General features: G+C 42.9%; 3 protein-coding genes across 6 annotated transcripts in view; 2 read left to right on the forward strand and 1 right to left on the reverse strand.

Moving 5' to 3' along the window:
* The first annotated feature begins 26 nt into the window (after positions 1–26).
* On the forward strand, positions 27–2391 carry LOC6524635 (transport and Golgi organization protein 2). 3 transcript variants are annotated; one of them, XM_002100456.4, is made up of 5 exons: positions 27–262; positions 410–619; positions 858–980; positions 1161–1467; positions 1766–2391. In XM_002100456.4, exons 2-5 carry the CDS (start codon positions 478–480, stop codon positions 2220–2222), a joined length of 1029 nt encoding a protein of 342 aa, XP_002100492.2. In that variant the 5' UTR covers positions 27–262; positions 410–477; the 3' UTR covers positions 2223–2391. The 3 variants fall into 3 exon arrangements, with proteins under 3 accessions (XP_002100492.2, XP_015045798.1, XP_015045799.1); XM_015190312.3 differs by having other exon boundaries at positions 27–619; XM_015190313.3 differs by having other exon boundaries at positions 31–619; positions 1338–1467.
* A 63-nt stretch (positions 2392–2454) lies between these two features.
* LOC6524636 (RRP12-like protein) lies at positions 2455–7556 on the reverse strand. Its single transcript, XM_002100457.4, has 10 exons — positions 7319–7556; positions 6721–7265; positions 5737–6647; positions 4799–5680; positions 4598–4732; positions 4104–4536; positions 3779–4041; positions 3531–3721; positions 2929–3469; positions 2455–2857 (listed from the first exon to the last, which is right to left on the reverse strand). Exons 1-10 carry the CDS (start codon positions 7458–7460, stop codon positions 2755–2757), a joined length of 4146 nt encoding a protein of 1381 aa, XP_002100493.1. The 5' UTR covers positions 7461–7556; the 3' UTR covers positions 2455–2754.
* Positions 7557–7928: 372 nt separating this feature from the next.
* The window catches only part of LOC6524637 (basic-leucine zipper transcription factor A), a 39014-nt gene continuing 29758 nt past the window's right edge, over positions 7929–17184 (forward strand). Inside the window, exon 1 of one of the 2 annotated variants that reach the window (XM_039375672.2) lies at positions 7929–8753. In XM_039375672.2, the coding sequence (XP_039231606.1) occupies positions 8621–8753 (133 nt within the window). In that variant the 5' untranslated portion in view covers positions 7929–8620. The remainder of the gene's footprint in view (positions 8754–17184) is intronic. The other variant, XM_039375678.2, reaches the window with a different exon arrangement.

A 17184-nucleotide genomic window follows, 5' to 3' on the forward strand; every position in this document is an offset into this window, starting at 1 on the left:
TTCCTATCGAATCCCCGTCAGCTGGCAACGCTAAAAAAAAAAACAATAAAACAAAAGAGAAATCAAAACAAGCGAACCCCGTCATTGAAATTAAAGAAAATACTGCTTTGTTTGCGATAATGGGAATGCTTTTTGCCCCGTAAATATGTAGATACGATATAGAGGCACGGCTCACAGGAAAACACCCGCCAATCCAAACCATTTACATTTACCACTTAGATTAGCTGGGCTCGCAAACAACGGATAAGACTGTATATCAGCTGTACGTACGGCTATTTAGTGATAAAACCAACGTAGTAGTAGTTCCATTGCCACAAAGTAACAAAGAGAAGACTGAGCTGAACCACCTGCCATTTTGATACGGACACCCCACCGAGATTAAAGCCCACTTTTCGAACGCCATCCGCAGTTGTCCCGCGACCCTTACGCACTACACATCGCAACCATAGCCATAAACACCATAGGAGGATATAGACGATGTGCGTGATATTCTTTTGTGCGGACTCCAATCCGCAGCCGGGCGGCTACAAGCTCATCCTGGCCTCCAATCGGGACGAGTTCTTCGCCCGCGCCACCCAGTCAGCGGCCAAGTGGGCGAATGCCGACCATGTTTACGGGGGTAAGTGGTGGGTTTATGCCCTTGGATGTCTATGGTTAGTTGGAGTATAATCCTTAAAAGCTGGTTCTGTAAAACTGCATCCTTTAGGATGTCATCTACATGAAAGTCAATGAAATGCAGTTCATTTGAAAGTATCCCTCGTTAGTTCACTTTCCCAGCAGCTTAACTGGGTTTTAAACCATGTTACCTATAAGTATAGATCAACTTGAGCACATATTTATGTATTTTCCCATTTCAGGTATCGATCTGGAACCCGGACGCGAAGGAGGAACCTGGCTGGCGATCGGCCATTCCGCTGGCTTCTTCAAGGTGGGCGCCCTGCTCAATCTGACCGGCGAGCCGAAGCCGCGCGATGCAGTTGGTAAACCCTTTTGGGCCATTTAGGCCATTTAAGCCATTTACTAACCCAAATTGACACGTGAACACACGCACACTCATTCTACCATTTGGCTTCGAACTAAAACTTTCACAAAAGCGACCAAAGAAATAGCAAAGCAAAACAAAAAAACAACTTTCTTCGTTTCTGTTTTTCTGTTTGAAGCGCACAAGAACATTTTGCAACCGCATAATCACAACAGCAACAGCATCGGCATTAACCTTTGCCCCAAGCCCACCAACTCCAACAGCTACCGTCATCCGAATCCGAATCCAAATCCGAATCAGAACCCGAATCCGAATCCGAGTAAGGGACAATCGAATAACGAACATTTCTTACTAGGGCGCGGCATGATTGTGGCGGACTTTGTCACCCAGGCGGACGAGGAGCACAACATCCTGAACTACAACGGAAGCCTGCTCAAGGACTGCACCAAGTACTCCGCCTTCAACTTTGTGTCCATCGAAATCGGGTAAGTTTGCAGCCCTTTCAGAATAACCTGATATATTAGTAAATATATTGAAAGTAATCACTGAAAGAGCATTATTAGAAAGTGCATTATAGTACAATATATAAATTGATTTATGTTGCTTTTATCTGGCGATTATACGAATAATTCCTGATTAAAATGCAATAACATCAGCGATGAGTGGCCATAAATTATATTTCCCAAACTTGACATATCGAGATAATGACAAATATAAATGAGCAAACAAAGCATATATACGAATACAGAGAAACCACTTACCACATGACCTCGTTTTCAACAGATCTTCATCCCAGCCTGCCCGCGTGAAGCTACTGAGCAATGTGCCGCCCACGCTGGAGGATTTCCAGAACGGCGAGTGCTACGGATTCGGCAACAGTCTGCCCCACACTCCGTTCGAGAAGGTGCGACATGGCCAACAGGAGTTCGCGGCGATCGTGAAGGCGCATGGGGCATCCAGCGTGGAGACTCTATCCGCCCAGCTGATGCAGTTGCTCCGGAATAAGCACAAATTCTGGCCGGACGACGAGTTGAAGAGACGTGCACCCAACTGGGGCGAGGGATTGAGTGCCCTTAATGTTCATATCGAAGATCATGCATACGGCAGCCGGACACACACTGTTGTCCTGGTGGATAGCGATAATAAGATGCACTTCATCGAGGAGACCATGAGTGGTTTGGATCCGCTCGGGGAATGGAGCAGGACCCACATTGAAAAGGATTTTCAAAACAGCGTTTGACTACCGACAGGATGGGCCTAGCATTATCTCATTTGAAGACTTTCATTGTGTAGAGTAACTTAGCTGACTGATTTATCAGAACAGTGTGTATTTGCTTGTTCTACTAACCTGTACTTGGACTTTGGCATTTGCAATAATAAATAGTCATATTTACTATATTTTAAATAAATATAAAGCTTGTTTGGATTTAATTTAACGTAACTGTTCTTGTTTTCGCAACACCTCGAAGTAATTTGCTTTCAAAATTCTTTATTCAAAGTCTTTGCAGCTCAACAAAAAAAAAAATCCTGATTCTTTTAATACATGACAATTCCGTTGTTGTTTTTTCTTTTATCTCTGGCATTTACAACGTCTCCACATGCTCATATATATTTAATTATATTTATATATTTAAGCAAAGTAACAGGGGAAATAATCATCAACGTCTTAGCTTTCTTATCAGCAGACCGCACTATCCCGGTGTTATTATACATCTCTATATCTCTATAGCTTTACGATCCAGTTAGTCAGTTAGTTAGCTTGATTGCCTGCCCTATTTGTATTTCTTGGACACCCGGCCGCCGCCGCCTCCTCCAGTTTCAGCGCCAGCTCCACGCAATACGCTCTTGAATTTTCGCGAGTTCATTGAACGTTTTCTAGGGGCGAGAGAGATGGAACATTAGATAGAGACGGGTATAGCAATAATATTAAATATTTAGATACCCACCTCTTGTTGAGGTTATTCCTAGTGAGTGGGATGTACGCATATGGATCCAGTTGTCCGCGCTTCTTCATATCGCCCTTCGCCTTTTTGCTGCTGTACTCAGTGCCCGCAGTTCGGCTGGTAGATTTGCCTGATTTCACGGACATGGCATCCGAGTTTCCAGCTGCCAGCTGTCGATGGATGCCCTTGCCACCGGCGGTATAGCGACTGCTTGCGGTGGTTTTGCCCGATTTCGTGCTCATTGCATCACCACCCTTGCGTGTCCGCTTGGCACCCGTCGCTTGCTGCTGCTGCAGTTCATCTTCGTCGCTGGAATCGTCTTCCATTCCACGCTTTGCCTTTGGCTCCTTGGCTACAGTCCCATCCGCCATGGATGCATCGGAATCCGAGTCGGAATCGGACTCATCGTTTCCACCCTGGCCGCGAAGAGCCTTATCGCTGATGATCAGACGTCCATCGTCAGCAGTCTTGAAGCCGCCGTTCGGCAGCTGGGGTTTCGTCTTTAGGCTCTTGACAGTGGCGGCCGTTTGAGCGGAGCCACTAGCTGGAATGGGACAAAAGCAAATGATGATGATTTCTGCTAATTTGAAATGAATTTAACTTACTCAGCACATTGCCAATGGACTTGAGATCGGCCAAATCGACTATCTCATCGGGATCCTCGCGTATGTATGTGCTCTTCTGCTGCTTGGCCTTTTTGCTGCGCTTGTTAGCTGCGGCTGCTGCTCCGCCCTCGTCCTCAGCGTCCATGTCCTCGGGCAGATCCGAATCGGAGTCAGCCAGAATATCATCAATGCTGTGGGCGGAAGTTGTGAAGTTCTTTGGGTAATCACGATGACCAGAAATGACTTACGTGTAGCTCTTTTGCTCCAGACCGCCGACTAGCTCGTCATCGGAGCTATCCGCCTGCGCTTCCTCGCTCTGCTTCTTGCGCGTATCCCTTCGCATCTGCTTGCGTATCTTCTTGAGCCGGCGATGGGTCACCTCGTCGTCGCCGGGCACAAAGCGGGCCAGCTCCTCGGTGGTGAAGCGCTTGCAGAGCTTCTTAAGGAAATAACCGATCTGGATACGGCAGTATCGCTTCGTATCCTTGGTCATGGCCGACAAGGAGCGCATCTGAAGGGAAAGAGCCGATTAGTCAGATCAAGTGTATAATTTAAATCAGTGGAATTGCTCACAATCGTCTCCAGGTGATTGGCCACCAGTGCTATGGGCATCACTTTGATGAATGTAATCAGAAAGGCTACGGCTGCCTCCGATTGGTTGCGTGACTTCTGGACGAGGAACACAGAGACCTGCTGCAGGACAAACTCCAAAGTGGCCACCGTCAAGTGTTGACCCTGCTGCTGGAGCACAGCCCTAAAGGCCAAAATCGTGTTCGTCACCAGCGTTTCATCGCCGGTAAATCCTGCCGTCAGGATATCAACAAAGTCGTTGATCTTGCCCGCATCTTGATAAAGTTGCGTGATAGATTTGATTAGCTGCTCGGCCACCTGCTCCTTGCGAGTGGAGAATTCCTTATAGTTAAGCACTGCCTCTGGAATGGCCTTCATCACAAGTTGGTCATTGTACGACAGATTGCTGCGGCAGTCCATCAGGGATTTCAGACAGCTGTTGGGTGAATAATAATGGTTTAGCTACATCCTGGCGGTCTTGTGGCACTTTAACTTACTACAATCGCGATGCCTGACAAACGCTGCAGCTGGTGTTGAAAGCTTCGAGAAGGATTTGCTGCAGGACAATGCTGTTCTTGCGGGTAAACTTCTGGCATGATGGCAGCTCCGAGGTCATCAGTTCGCGCAGGAGTCTGCAACAAAAGAATAGCGAATAAGTAAACTACAATGTGACTATAACTAACAATAATAGTACATACTCGTAGGTCTTCCTTTGCTGCTTTTTCAGTTTTTGCTCATCTTTGGCGACCAATTTCGATTTATCGTTCCTCAAAATGGGAGCCATGTACTGCTCGAAATAAGCTTCGATTCCCTTGCATTTTTGCACGCGCACAATTGCAGCGTTAATATCAAACAGAGCATCATATTCAAAACTGGCCACAGCACTGGCAGCCAGTTGCCCCTGGGCGTTCTCAAAGAGCTGTAGTTGAACATCAGCGGGTGCCCGGGCGATATACAAACGGATGACATCCAGGACACGCTTGCGCTGATCGGCTTCGTAAGTTCCATTCGGTTTTTGTGTGTAGATATTGAATAGGCGAGGCAAAAAGTTCTTGGCATACAATCCAATTGCCAGATGGCATTCCGCGCTCTGGTTGTCCCCGAGCAGCTCCATCAGACCATCGTAAATAGGAGGCCTAAACTCCGGGTTCTTTTCCAAAGCCGCACCCAAAGTGGGAGCTAGCTGTCGCAAGTAGTCCGGATCCCTAGGCTGACGGCAAAAGCCAGGGAACAAGCCCCACAACTGACAGCACAACAGCTCGTAAATGTGAGACGACGACTTGTTCTTCGCCTCGGTGAACTCCTTCCACTTCTGTTGGCAGTCCATGGCCAGTGGCACAATCTTCTCCTTGAAGAACTGCAGACTGGCACCGTTGGCCCCCTCGCGGAGAAGGGGCAGCATCCAGGATCGTTCCAGCTGCATGCCGCCTTTGCCATCGGCAAGCGGTATTGCCGTAAGTACCAGTTCGGGTCCCAAAGCCTTGATGGCACTGATTAAAGTGTGCTCGATCTGCAGACGATGTGCGCTCTGGGCGTCGTAGCGCTTGGAGATTGTCAGCAGTGAGGGTGTGAGTTCCTTACTGAAAGCAAAATAAACTTTAGATGTTATATGGGTAAACAATCATTGCAGACTCACCCGAATCGCTTTCCGCAGGCCTCAAAGACGATCGAGAAGATGAGGATCACGTATTTGGAGATCTCCCCGAAAGGAGCATTTAGCACCTTGTGAAGTGAACCGAGTATCCTGGCCACACTTTGCCTGTTTCGCTGCGCATCCTCATCTGTTGCACAAGCGCGTGCAACACAGTCTTGCAGCAGCTCCTTGATACAATTTGAGACACCGACAACCAGCTCCGTTCGGTCCGAGAGCCACAGATCCGTGGTGCAAACATCAATCAGACGCGGCAAGGCCTGCATGCAAAGATCCAGCTGCAGGGTCGCCAAATGGAGGTGGCCCTCCTTCAAGACCGTCACCCAGGCGATCGTCTGACGGACGTCGCTTCTGTCCGGCCTGTACTCGTGTATCGCTGCCAGTAGTTTGGCGCACAGTGCGGCATTTAAATTGGGGCTCCTTGTGAGGAAGAGGGCGTGCAGCGCCTGGAAACAATTCGTTCTGACCAGCACATTGGCCGCCGTCATAATGGAGAGCAGATGCTCGCAGACACTGCGTATGTCCTCCGTCTTGAAACCGGATAGTGTGTCCTTAAGGAGCGCCAAAGTGTGCAGCACTGTCGTCTGGGCATTGGCCAGTACCTCCGGCTTGAACTGAGCCAAACAGAACTTGGTCACGCGGCTGCTAGCCGGATGGTGCTTAACCTTTGGCTGCTCAACCGCTGTATCCTCCTCATTGTCATCAGATTTGATCGCCGGCAGCATAAAACAGCTACCATGAATAATAGAAACAACTGCGTGCTGGGCTGCCTTGCGGATCTTCGGCTTTGAGTGAATGCTGAACGCCAAAAGAGCATCAAAGTACTGGAACGTGGAGCTGTACGTCCAAGTCGCGTAATCTTGGGCACGCAGAAGGACAGAAAGGCAGCCGATTACCTGTAAACGAAAAAACAACAACCACGTTAAATATGTATTATCCAGCTTTCTGATGAACCCCTTCTGCACTTACATATCGGATGACCGACTGGTTAGTGGCCTCCATGAACCGCTGGAGCAGTGCCTGCATGGTGGCAGCGGTCTGGGCGAATCGCTTTCTGAGAACCGGAGCCGGCACCGACTTTATGCCCATGGCAAGCAGTGCCACGCCGGCAACAATGTCTCGCTCCTCGGTGGCGGCCTCAATCTGCTCCATGAGCAGCAGGAAGTACTCTGTGGACGACTCGCCACCGCCTTTCTCGCGGATTATTTCGGTAAGGGCGCTCAGAATGGCCAGCATCTCCTTGTGAAGATCGGACGAGGCCCGGAAGCCGGTGAGCAGTTTACGAAAGCTTGTGTTACTGCAGGTGCTGTAGTTGGATGCGAAGGTCTGGAAGGTTTTGAAGGTGCCGGTGGGTGCAGTGCCGGAACCGGACATTCCGTCATCATCGTCATCCAGTTTGAAACTTTTCAAACTGCCGGCCACATCGTTAACCGTTGTGGTTTCCGCATTGAAGGCCTGTCGCTGCTCATGCTTGTGGACCGCCTCCATGGTGAGGCCGGTGGGCGTGGCAGCAGCTGTAAGGAATTTGGTTACAGGTGGAAATTAAAGGTGGCAAGTAACAACTTACCCAAACTCAAATTTGGCTGGAAGAACCGCGATTTGGCCTTTAGACGGTGCTTCATTTGGTCGGGATTGGAGGTGGCCGACTGGCCCTTGCTCCATGTCTTTCCCTTGCCATGGCGCTTTAGCTTCGACCGGAATTTTCCCATGATCCACGCGAGAAAAGCTCGAAAGAAAATAAAATACTCAAAACACGCAAATCGCAACACGTGCGAACCAGTGTGCCCGCTCGACCGATAGAACAGGCAATCGAAACGGCAATCGAACGATCAAAAATCGATAGCGCACTGTGGGAAATTTTGGGAAATTTATTTGCAAGTTCTCGAACCTGAATTGGAGTCCTGGCTTAAACTATTAGTTTTCACTTGGAATTAGCATTAATTCCAACCATCATATATTTATTTTATTAATAGCATTGAAGTTATGAAGTTATGCAAGTGTTATGTTCATTATTTTTTACCACATCAAGTTTGTCATGAAAGAATAGCAATTAATTTAAATTAAGTCCGGGTCAACGGTCAATTTATACCCGAGTTATTCACCACACCATATACTATTAGTCAAGACACCAACCAGTTATCGATATAACAGTGAGGAATGTCGATAACATACGTGGCTGGTCTGGCAGCTCTGTGCAACAAGTTGAAAAATAGAAGAAGCAAATAGAAACAGCGTCCGCAAATAGTGCGCAAAATAGTGTTTTTTTGTTAACGTGCAACAGTGACATTGTTAAGCAATTGAATGCAAGTGATAGTGCGACCAAAAAAACAATGCAAAACACTTGGCCACGCAACAATAACAATTGAGCAAGGCACACACACACATGCACATGTGCAGGCACCCACTCGTGTAAGAGACAGAGATAGCGCGAATGTGTGAGTGAGCGAGAGGCAAGAACTGTAACTGTAATATAATTGATAAAACAAAAAACGTCAGGAGCAGGAATCCAGTGAATGATAGAGAGAGAGACGCAGAGGAAGAGCAAGAGAGCAAGTAAGAGGACAGCGAAAAAGAGCTGAAAAAGGAGGAGGAATTGTTGTTGCTAAAAATAGCAACAAATAGACAGGGCAAGAAGAAGAAGAAGACGGCAAATAAGAGCAAGAAGAAGAAGCGTTGACGCAGGCAAAAGTCGCAGCCTTTTTGGGCACTTGGACTCTCAGTGTGTCCCGTTAGCCAGCTAACGCTCCCCCGGCGAGCAACAACAACAACAAACATCGATAACAACAATTACAATAAGAATATCAAGGAATACGACACACAACATCATCAACAACAACAACAACAACAAATACGACGACGGACCAAAACTATGCTTTTGAAATTCACAAAAACCAGTGGCGCTGGACCCTCGGCCGTACCGCTACTGACCCCCGCCCCCGCGCCGGGCTCCAGCTCGGCGTCTATGCAGGCAACCACAACAACTTACGCGGCCCGCGGAACAGGTTTGTACCCCACTCTCTATTGCCCCTTACCCCTTGGCCCCTTACTCCGTGCTTTCCACTTCTCTTTGCTCTCTTTTGTTTTGATTTGTTAACTTTGGGTACGCCAAACAGCAATAATAATACACCTTGCCCACTTTGACATCCGAATTTCTGTAATTGAAATTATGTCCTATCGTCGCTTGGGTCTCTGAATATGACATTACAATTTAAGCCCACATAAACTCGATTTATATTGGAATATATTAAAATATCCTAAATGACATGATTAGGTTCTAATAAGAATTTCTCATCCAATTCAATATCCTCTAATTAAGATAGCATAATATAAACTTGTTAATATAATCAAACACTTGGTCATATGGTTCTTAATAACTGTTTCCATTGGACATTGGAATGTTGCTACGCATTTCTTTTGGCTCTATTCGAACCTGTTTTTGTTTACTTGCAAAATAATGGGTGGTGAACCTTTGTATATATGCATATGTGTGTATGTGTGCCTTAGATAAGGGCCTAGCTCCTATTTGAACTGAAAAATGTTAATAACAACAGAAATAGCTAATTTTAAAGACAGTTTACTTGGTTATCCAGATAGTTAATATATGTAGAAGCTTATTTTGTGTCCATTCAATAGATCTTTGAGAGAGTTAATTTGCTATTTGTGTTATTTGTATCTTTCTTACTGTTCGTGGGCACTTGACGCAAATAGATGGCAAACAAAAATAGACCGCCCGAAGGTGTACACATATTTTGGGTAAAATTATTGCTCCCCCACAAATAATTCTTGATTGATTTCCACCCCCTCCAGCGCCCACATTTGGTCGCCCACTCTCGATTATACTCTATCAATATCAGGCAAGTTAAAAGAAAAACAAAAACAATAAGGAAAATACTATTTGGCCCCCACAAACTTTGCGACATTGAAAGCCACGCACGTGTACCAACACACACGTGCATTTATGCTTACACGCACGCACACAAGCATGTATTATGTATATAGACATGGGCGGGTACAGGGCGTCCTCAATAAGTGGCACCTTCTGTATATCAAAAGGTATCTCTTATTGTTCATTTCATTGCAGCTCTATAATTTCTAAGAGGATACACTGTCTGACAAACTTGTCACTTTCTAACTTAAAATTCCCTATTACTTAAACTTCAAGTTGCGCCCAACGAGTTATCACTGTTATTATACATGTGCTTCTTTTTTTTTTACATTCTTTTCATAATTGTTTCTCTATGAACAAGGCGAGTAGAAAGTGTTTTTCTTAAGCTCCAACTCCTAGGCAACACATTGCGAATCCTTGTCAAGTTTTTCCTTCAACTGTTTGCCCGGTATTCAATTTCCCAACCAATTTTTCCGGCTTTCCAGCACACCCTTCCCCTTTTCTTCCCCGCTGAACTGTCTCATTTCATTCCGCTCTCTTGAGCCATTTGTTTGCTCCGCTTAATGCCCATATAATCAAATTGAATTGAATTGAATGAGATGTTTTTCCAACAAGGTCGCGGCTCCTTGGCAACCTGCTGGAAAACTCAGTTAATGTGTATATAGTTTCCTTTCGCGAGGGTGTGTCTGTTTCAGATGGGAAAACCCACTCGAAAGCGGAATGGAAATGGCAATGGCAATAGAAAGTGGCAGGACACAAAATTAACAAAGTGTTGCACTTGTTGAGCAGCGAGACGCACAAGTACAGTGGTTACTGGCGTTCTGTAATTTGCATATACATATAAAACAGAAGATATTCAACAGGTTTAAACCAAGCTGGATACAGTGATAATTTTGTACTTACACTTATTTTTTAAGAATTTATGGCATCTAAAGATGAAGTTTTTCAAAGCAAGAAATGCTTGGATTAAATTCTCAACAAATCTCTAAATTAAATGCATTGAATGAGGAGTGATTTCGCTTAGCGACTGACCACTGTATGTATCCACATCCCAGCTGTCCATGCTGCATTCGGATTATTTTCGTCCAGCTGGGAAGCCCTAGGATGCTGACTGTAAATTAAGTGGACTTTGTGCCTCCTTCGACATTATTTGCCCGCTGTTTTTGTCTGTCTGTCTGTTGGTCTGTTTGTCTGTTTGTCTGTTGATTGCATCGAAAGTCTCGTGACTTGACTTAGTCAGCAATTGTTTATTGGTTAATTTAATATAATTTTCTGCTCTCTAGATTAGTTAATGATCGTCGTCGCTGGGCGGCTACTCTCGTTGCTATTGCTGTTGCTATTGCCATTGCCTTAGCTGTTGTTTTGTTTTGTTGTGCTAGTCGTCTGGCTACAGGTTGTTTTTTTTCGAATTTGTTTATTTTTTCATTTTGGTATGCAAAGCTACGGCGGCGACAGACAACAGGCACAACGACTTGAATAATTTCAACTTAGTTAATCAATTTAATTATGTATGAAAATCGTTTCATTTGTTATTGTTGCTTCTGCTGCTGCTCTTGTTGTTGTTATTGTTGTTGTTGTTGATGCGACACTATTATAGTTTGCTCGCATTCCGCTTTGCCCTCAACTTCGTTGTTTGTCTGAGTTTAAATCAACAAAATACCTAATGCCATACCTTCCCTATGTGGTGGTGCTCTCTTTCCGCACTTTTTCCCCCTAATTTTCTCTATTTGTATGTTTTTACCTATTTTATGTTACCAGTTCTCAATTTTTTTCTCCAATTCTCTGCGGCTTTCACCCAAAAATGTTCAATGACAAACACTTTTCAAGTTGCTTTCTTGTTTGTCTCTTTTTTCATATTTCGTTTGGATGTCCGATACCTAAAAAGTTCAAGGGTTTTTCTATTTATTCAGTTGTTTGCGACTTATAGCTAACTTATTTCTATTTAAATCGGCAATTCAGGATTCAGAATATGGTGATTAAATATGTACAAAGTGCTATCTTAAGTATATCTTTCTCTTGATTTGAAAATTAATTAAAGTCTGTATTTTGTTTAATGAATAGCTATCTGATCAACATGATTCCTTATAAAATTCATTAATTTGCCGTAAAATATACTAACCAAAAGGGTAAATCCACGTCGATGAATATGAATCATTTGGCCATTTTTTGCGAACCCACCTCAATTATTTTCTTATTGCGACGCTAACACGCATATACATAAATACATATATTCCTACATATATATATATATGTGTGGATATATGATTGGAAGGGGGATATAAGATATATGTATATTTGGGTGGGAGCAGGTGGAGCAAGTTCATCATTTACCCAAAGTCGATGCATCATTCCAATAAACTTTTCGTGCAAAACAAAATGATTAAAATTTTTTTTTGGCGAGAGCATCACGTTTTGTTGATTGATGTTATTAAAGAAATGGTTTGTTGACTAGGCAGAGCAGGAAGTAAAAACAACATTCTTCTCATGCGTATTTATTAGGAATTTGTTAACAACAATTAAACGTAAAAATACAACATAGTATTGTTTTTGAAACGAAAGCTGTGGGCTTTGAAATTTAAGCGTTTTGCCCCAAGTTTGAAGTAAGAATTTGCTTTTCTACAAGCCTCCCAATAACTGGCTTACCATTTTCCAAAAACAAAATAGAATTTGATAGAAAAGGGCGCCAAAACTATTTATTAAAATTACTATCATTATTGATGGCCGAATCTGACCAACCTTTTTCATGCCTCCACCTGAATTTCTTCGGTTTGGCTTTTATGATTACCTCACAAAAAAAAAAAAAAAAAACAAACCTTTGCCAGCCAAGTGAAAAATCGAAATAAAGATATTGTAATGCCTGTCGGCCGATAAGTCCGCTCCGAAATTTATTTATGCCCCCATTAAATGAGTTTTTGCCAGGTTTTTTGGGGCTTTCTGTTTGCTTTTGTGTGTGGCCCGGCGCTTTCATTAAAGCACGGCGACAAACAGGAGACAATAAAATGCAATCAGAGCGTTTATGGGGGCATAATTTTTGATCCAAAGCAAATCGAAATTAGTGGGACCGTATTGTGTCCGGATATTATTATTGAAATTGCCAAAGAATGAGTCATGTCTACAATTTATACCCAGGACATTTGCCGCTCGAACATCTCCTCGACAGCTGCATTTCACAATTAATTCTCAGTAAATGAAATAAATAAGTGAACAAATGAACGGCCGTGAGAACAATATTAATGCCGCCGATGATTGGCCCAATTCACAGAATATACTTGTACATATGCGATATGCAGTATTTAAATGAATGCTTTGAATTTGCATTCTGCATTAATAATTACTTGCTGGCGAAGAGCGTGCATTTCGTTATTTTCATGTGGAATCAAACATAAATTCAGTTTGGTTTTTCTTTCTTGTAGAGTTTAACTACCCTTGTTTTGTTTTAAAATCCATCCGTTTAAAATAGTTCCTTTATTTTATAATATTTAATTTAATACGTTCTTCATGTAAGGACCTACTATTGAAGAAATGTACATATCTTCTTACTGTAGCATTTTGAGATGTTTTCATTCATGCATGCATTCGTGTGGATTAGATAACCAAGTACTCTATGATCATTCATCTAAAATTCTCCGCTCCATTGTTGTCATTCGATATGGCATTAAATTCCATTACGTTGCTAGATTATTCCACTGCAATGAGCAGCAGAAAAACGCGAGCCAACAATTGTCTAAGGTCAAAACGCAACGCCTGGCAAAGCGTTTCTTGGAAAATTGATCTAGACCAGAAGCCGGCTTCCCATTTGATTTCCATAGCCCATTCTCCCCCTGCCCTTTTGCGTCCCGCAATCGCCATATTGTATTACAAAACACAATTGGCTCAAAAGATCACTGGGAAAAATATTTACTACATTATAGGGGAAACTAATTATTATAGTCGAGGTCGAAGCTTTTGAACAAAATAGAAAATCCATTTGAGAAAATACATTGGTATAATTTATAACCACATTTGGTTACCAACCAGAAATCAAATGAATATGATCCAACGTACTGTACACTGATTTTTTTCGAGTGTAGGGGGGTTGTCCGGAAATGCCGCAGAGTGAAAAACTTTTCTCCGGCTTTTGCTGTGACGTACACGAGGCAGTCGTCATTCGAGTGAGTCCCCCGTTCGATAGCCGGTTTCGAAATGCATCCAAGGGGTGAAGAGGGTGAAGAGGCGGGGCGGGGCGGGGCGGGGAGCCAGGAGTCCAGGTGAGATGAGATGAGGTGGGGAGTTTCGCAAGTGAGTGGGCCGCCGGAATGGAAATTAGCGTTAGCAATTTATTTGTTATGCAGGTCGGTAATTGTAAATTGGAAATCTAGTAGCGCACATACAGTGCGTTTCGTGATCATATCCGATCCGATGTGCATCCATGGAAATTCCAATCGTGATAAATGATCTGTCAGCTGTTCTTATTTATATCTTTATTCATAAATACTGACTCAATAGCCAGAGGCACGAAAATAACCTGATCGTTAATTATTTGGAAAAGTTCGTACTTAATTCCCATAACTGGCTAACTAACTTGAAATATGAATCATTATACAAAATTACACAGGTAGTTGGGTATAATTATTTGTGAAATAAAACATATAAAATTCCCCCATCTGACTAGAATATTCTATGACTAAAAGTTGTCTGAGATATTTCACTAAAACCAGATAGTTAAGCCACTTAATGGTAAACACCCATAGTTCTAGAACTAAAACTGCACTATACCCGTTCAGAGCATTCAAAAGTCCGCACAGTTGAGAGTTTTTTTATTTCAGATTGTTTTGACCGCATTTTGAACAGTTTAACCCTTTGATAAAACGCTGTCAGGCTAAAGACCCCGACTGTCGATATTTGAGTTGCGGTTTTATTTTCACTCTGATTTTTCTGGCACTCCAAGCGAAGGAATATCAGCCCAAATCAATTGTCTTGGCCGTGACGTCAGCAACTGGCACCAATCGACACTGCGTCGCGAACGTTTATTAATTTATTAATTTATGAATTATTATAATCAACGATTGGATGGAGCCAATGAATCGGGATGTAAACCGTGATTCGATTCATGCCATTTATTACTTTGCAATGTAGGTCTTGAATTTCACCAAGTTTCTATTTGCCAAACAGAGTAATTTCAATAAAAGTTAAGATTTGATCGCCAGAGGAGGTTTCCTTTTATTTTGTATTTTTCATAAAACCCTAATCACTTAAAAGTTAACAAAGTTATCTTTGTTCTTGGTGGAACATGATGTGTTTTTCTTCTTTTTTATTATTATGATAATAATATCCAAAACGGTGCTTATATATTCTCCTATTGCGAATGCATATCTTTATCACTGTTTTATTGCTAATATCTGTAATATTCTGTTGTTGTCTATCCAATATGCTGGCCTTGAACTCATCTCGTGTGTCATTCACATTGCCGACATCAAATGGGTGAACAAAAAAAAAAGTGAGAGACAAATACTCGGCAAGAAAAATGCGAAATGAAGTAGAAATGATAGCTTGCAGCGAATAACGCTCGTTATAATCATAAAAGGCCCGGCTCGGTGTTGTATTTTGTACCTTTTCCCTAATGTCTCCTCTCTGTTTACATGTTTGTTTATCTCTTGACATTTGTAAAATTCGTATCTTGAACGTGACTAAACGGCATTCTCGTTGTTTCACCAAACAAATTGTTCAATTGAAACGGGAAAATATCACTTGCAGGTTACGTAGTATTTTTAGAATTTGGTCTCTATTATTGTTTCAGATAAAAATGTAATTACCAATTGAGCGGGATACATTCAGTTAGTATAATTCAAGTAAAACGTACGATTTTATGTAACTGAAAAGCATTTATTGAAATTTTTTTAACACTTTATGGTGTTTGTTAGCTTAAAAAAGAAAAAAATAAAAAACAAAACAAAAAAACTAGTGTTTTCTTGGCAAAAAGAGAAAATACGGAAATGCCGAACCCATCGCCGATTCTCACCTGCCAGATAATATACCTGAATTTCGCGTCCGAATCTTTTCTCCTGCGTTTCGGACTTTTTTGCACTTTGGACAGACACAAATCATCCAAATTATTTGTGTACATTGGCTGTGCGGCTTGTTGTCTTGTTGTCTTGGCGTTTTCTGTTTTGGTTGACGAGCCCCAAATATAATAGAAAATTGGGGAGGGGTCCAACGCACAGCCTTCGGCAAATATGAAGTGGGGAGTGTGTGAGATGGGTGTGTGTGTGTGAGTGTGTGTGTGTCTGTGTCTGTGTGTGTGTGTGAGTGTGGGGGCGGTCTTGGTCCATCGACTCTAATTGAAGTTAGAGCGGGATGGCTGGGCGTAGAATGTTTGTTTGCCTTGTTGTGTGGGTGTCGCCACACTGAGCCAGAAACGCATTTGAAATCTTTGTTTGCCTATTTACTTTCATTATTTAAGTGCTAAACGAACGTTTTTCATACCCATTCAGCAGAAAAGGGTAACACAATTAAAAATAATCAAAATAATAATAATACTGAAAAGGGGTCTCTTAAAAAAAGTAACACAATTGGAATAACAACTTAGAGCCGCTTTAGACGAGTTTTCCGGCCCTATGGTGATCCTCACATGAGTCGAAAATGGCTTAATTTGAATATGAATGGGCTCAAACTGTCTAAATAACACTATCATAACATTTGCATAGCTGGTTATGAAAAACTCAAGTAAAGTTAATGCCTTTCAATATGGATTTATCGAAATGCAGTGCTAAGTCTGTGCGAAAAGCGTTGAAAAGCGTAGAGCTTGTAGGCAATACTTACTACCATAGATTGTAGTTGAAACAAACTACTTTATAATCCCCTGTTGGTTATAATACAAATGATTATACTTTGTAGATTGCCTTACCATACCTTTCACTATACCCAGAAACCCGAGACTCCATGTATTTACCGGTAGCAAATAGAACACCCAAAAAGATCTTATCATCCGGGGGTCAGCAGAAAACAGAATCGCAGAGATAAAGAACAAATAGCGAGAACCCAAACGAAACTTACCTGTTTGAACTGAACTATTTTTCGTATTCGTATTCGTATTCGTATTCGTATTCGTAGTCGCATTCGTAGTCGTAGTCGTATTCGTAGTCGTATTCGTATTCCTATTCGTATTTCGTATGTTCGAATTCCCCTGACCGTTCTGTTCCTCTATTGCGTAAATATTTGCCTTTTGTATTTATCGTTTTATGTAAGAGATTATTAGAATTTATGCTCTGCCGCCTTGAAGTGGGGGCTTTGTGCTGGCGACCTCTGTCGGCGGCGACACGTGTAGCACCCATTTTTGGGAAGTGCGCTGCTTTTCGAATCAAATGAATAATCCATGGGGGGGGCTTAGTTAGATAGAGGGCTAAGGCTAGGGCTACACCTACAGCAGCAGCAGCAGCAGCAGCAGGCAGCACTGCTATTACAATTTGGTCTGTCTGCGAGATAATAGGGTTCCCGACTCTCGGCGAAGCAAACCAATCCACATCAAACCAGATCACATCAGATCGCAGATCGTAGTTCGCATTCGTATT

Source organism: Drosophila yakuba, chromosome X (genome assembly GCF_016746365.2).
Source record: "Drosophila yakuba strain Tai18E2 chromosome X, Prin_Dyak_Tai18E2_2.1, whole genome shotgun sequence".
Taxonomy (NCBI): domain Eukaryota; kingdom Metazoa; phylum Arthropoda; class Insecta; order Diptera; family Drosophilidae; genus Drosophila; species Drosophila yakuba.

What these genes read in the sequence shown, in the direction of transcription:
- LOC6524635 (XM_015190312.3), top strand. Translation starts at nt 478, where the DNA reads ATGTGCGTGATATTCTTTTGTGCGGACTCCAATCCGCAGCCGGGCGGC. An exon ending in TGCCGACCATGTTTACGGGG is followed by an intron (nt 620 to 857) that starts GTAAGTGGTGGG and finishes TTCCCATTTCAG; the next exon opens with GTATCGATCTGGAACCCGGA. An exon ending in GAAGCCGCGCGATGCAGTTG is followed by an intron (nt 981 to 1,160) that starts GTAAACCCTTTT and finishes TTCTGTTTGAAG; the next exon opens with CGCACAAGAACATTTTGCAA.
- LOC6524636 (XM_002100457.4), bottom strand. Translation starts at nt 7,460, where the DNA reads ATGGGAAAATTCCGGTCGAAGCTAAAGCGCCATGGCAAGGGAAAGACA. An exon ending in CTGGAGCAAAAGAGCTACAC is followed by an intron (nt 3,722 to 3,778) that starts GTAAGTCATTTC and finishes TTCCGCCCACAG; the next exon opens with CATTGATGATATTCTGGCTG. An exon ending in AGGAATAACCTCAACAAGAG is followed by an intron (nt 2,858 to 2,928) that starts GTGGGTATCTAA and finishes TCTCGCCCCTAG; the next exon opens with AAAACGTTCAATGAACTCGC.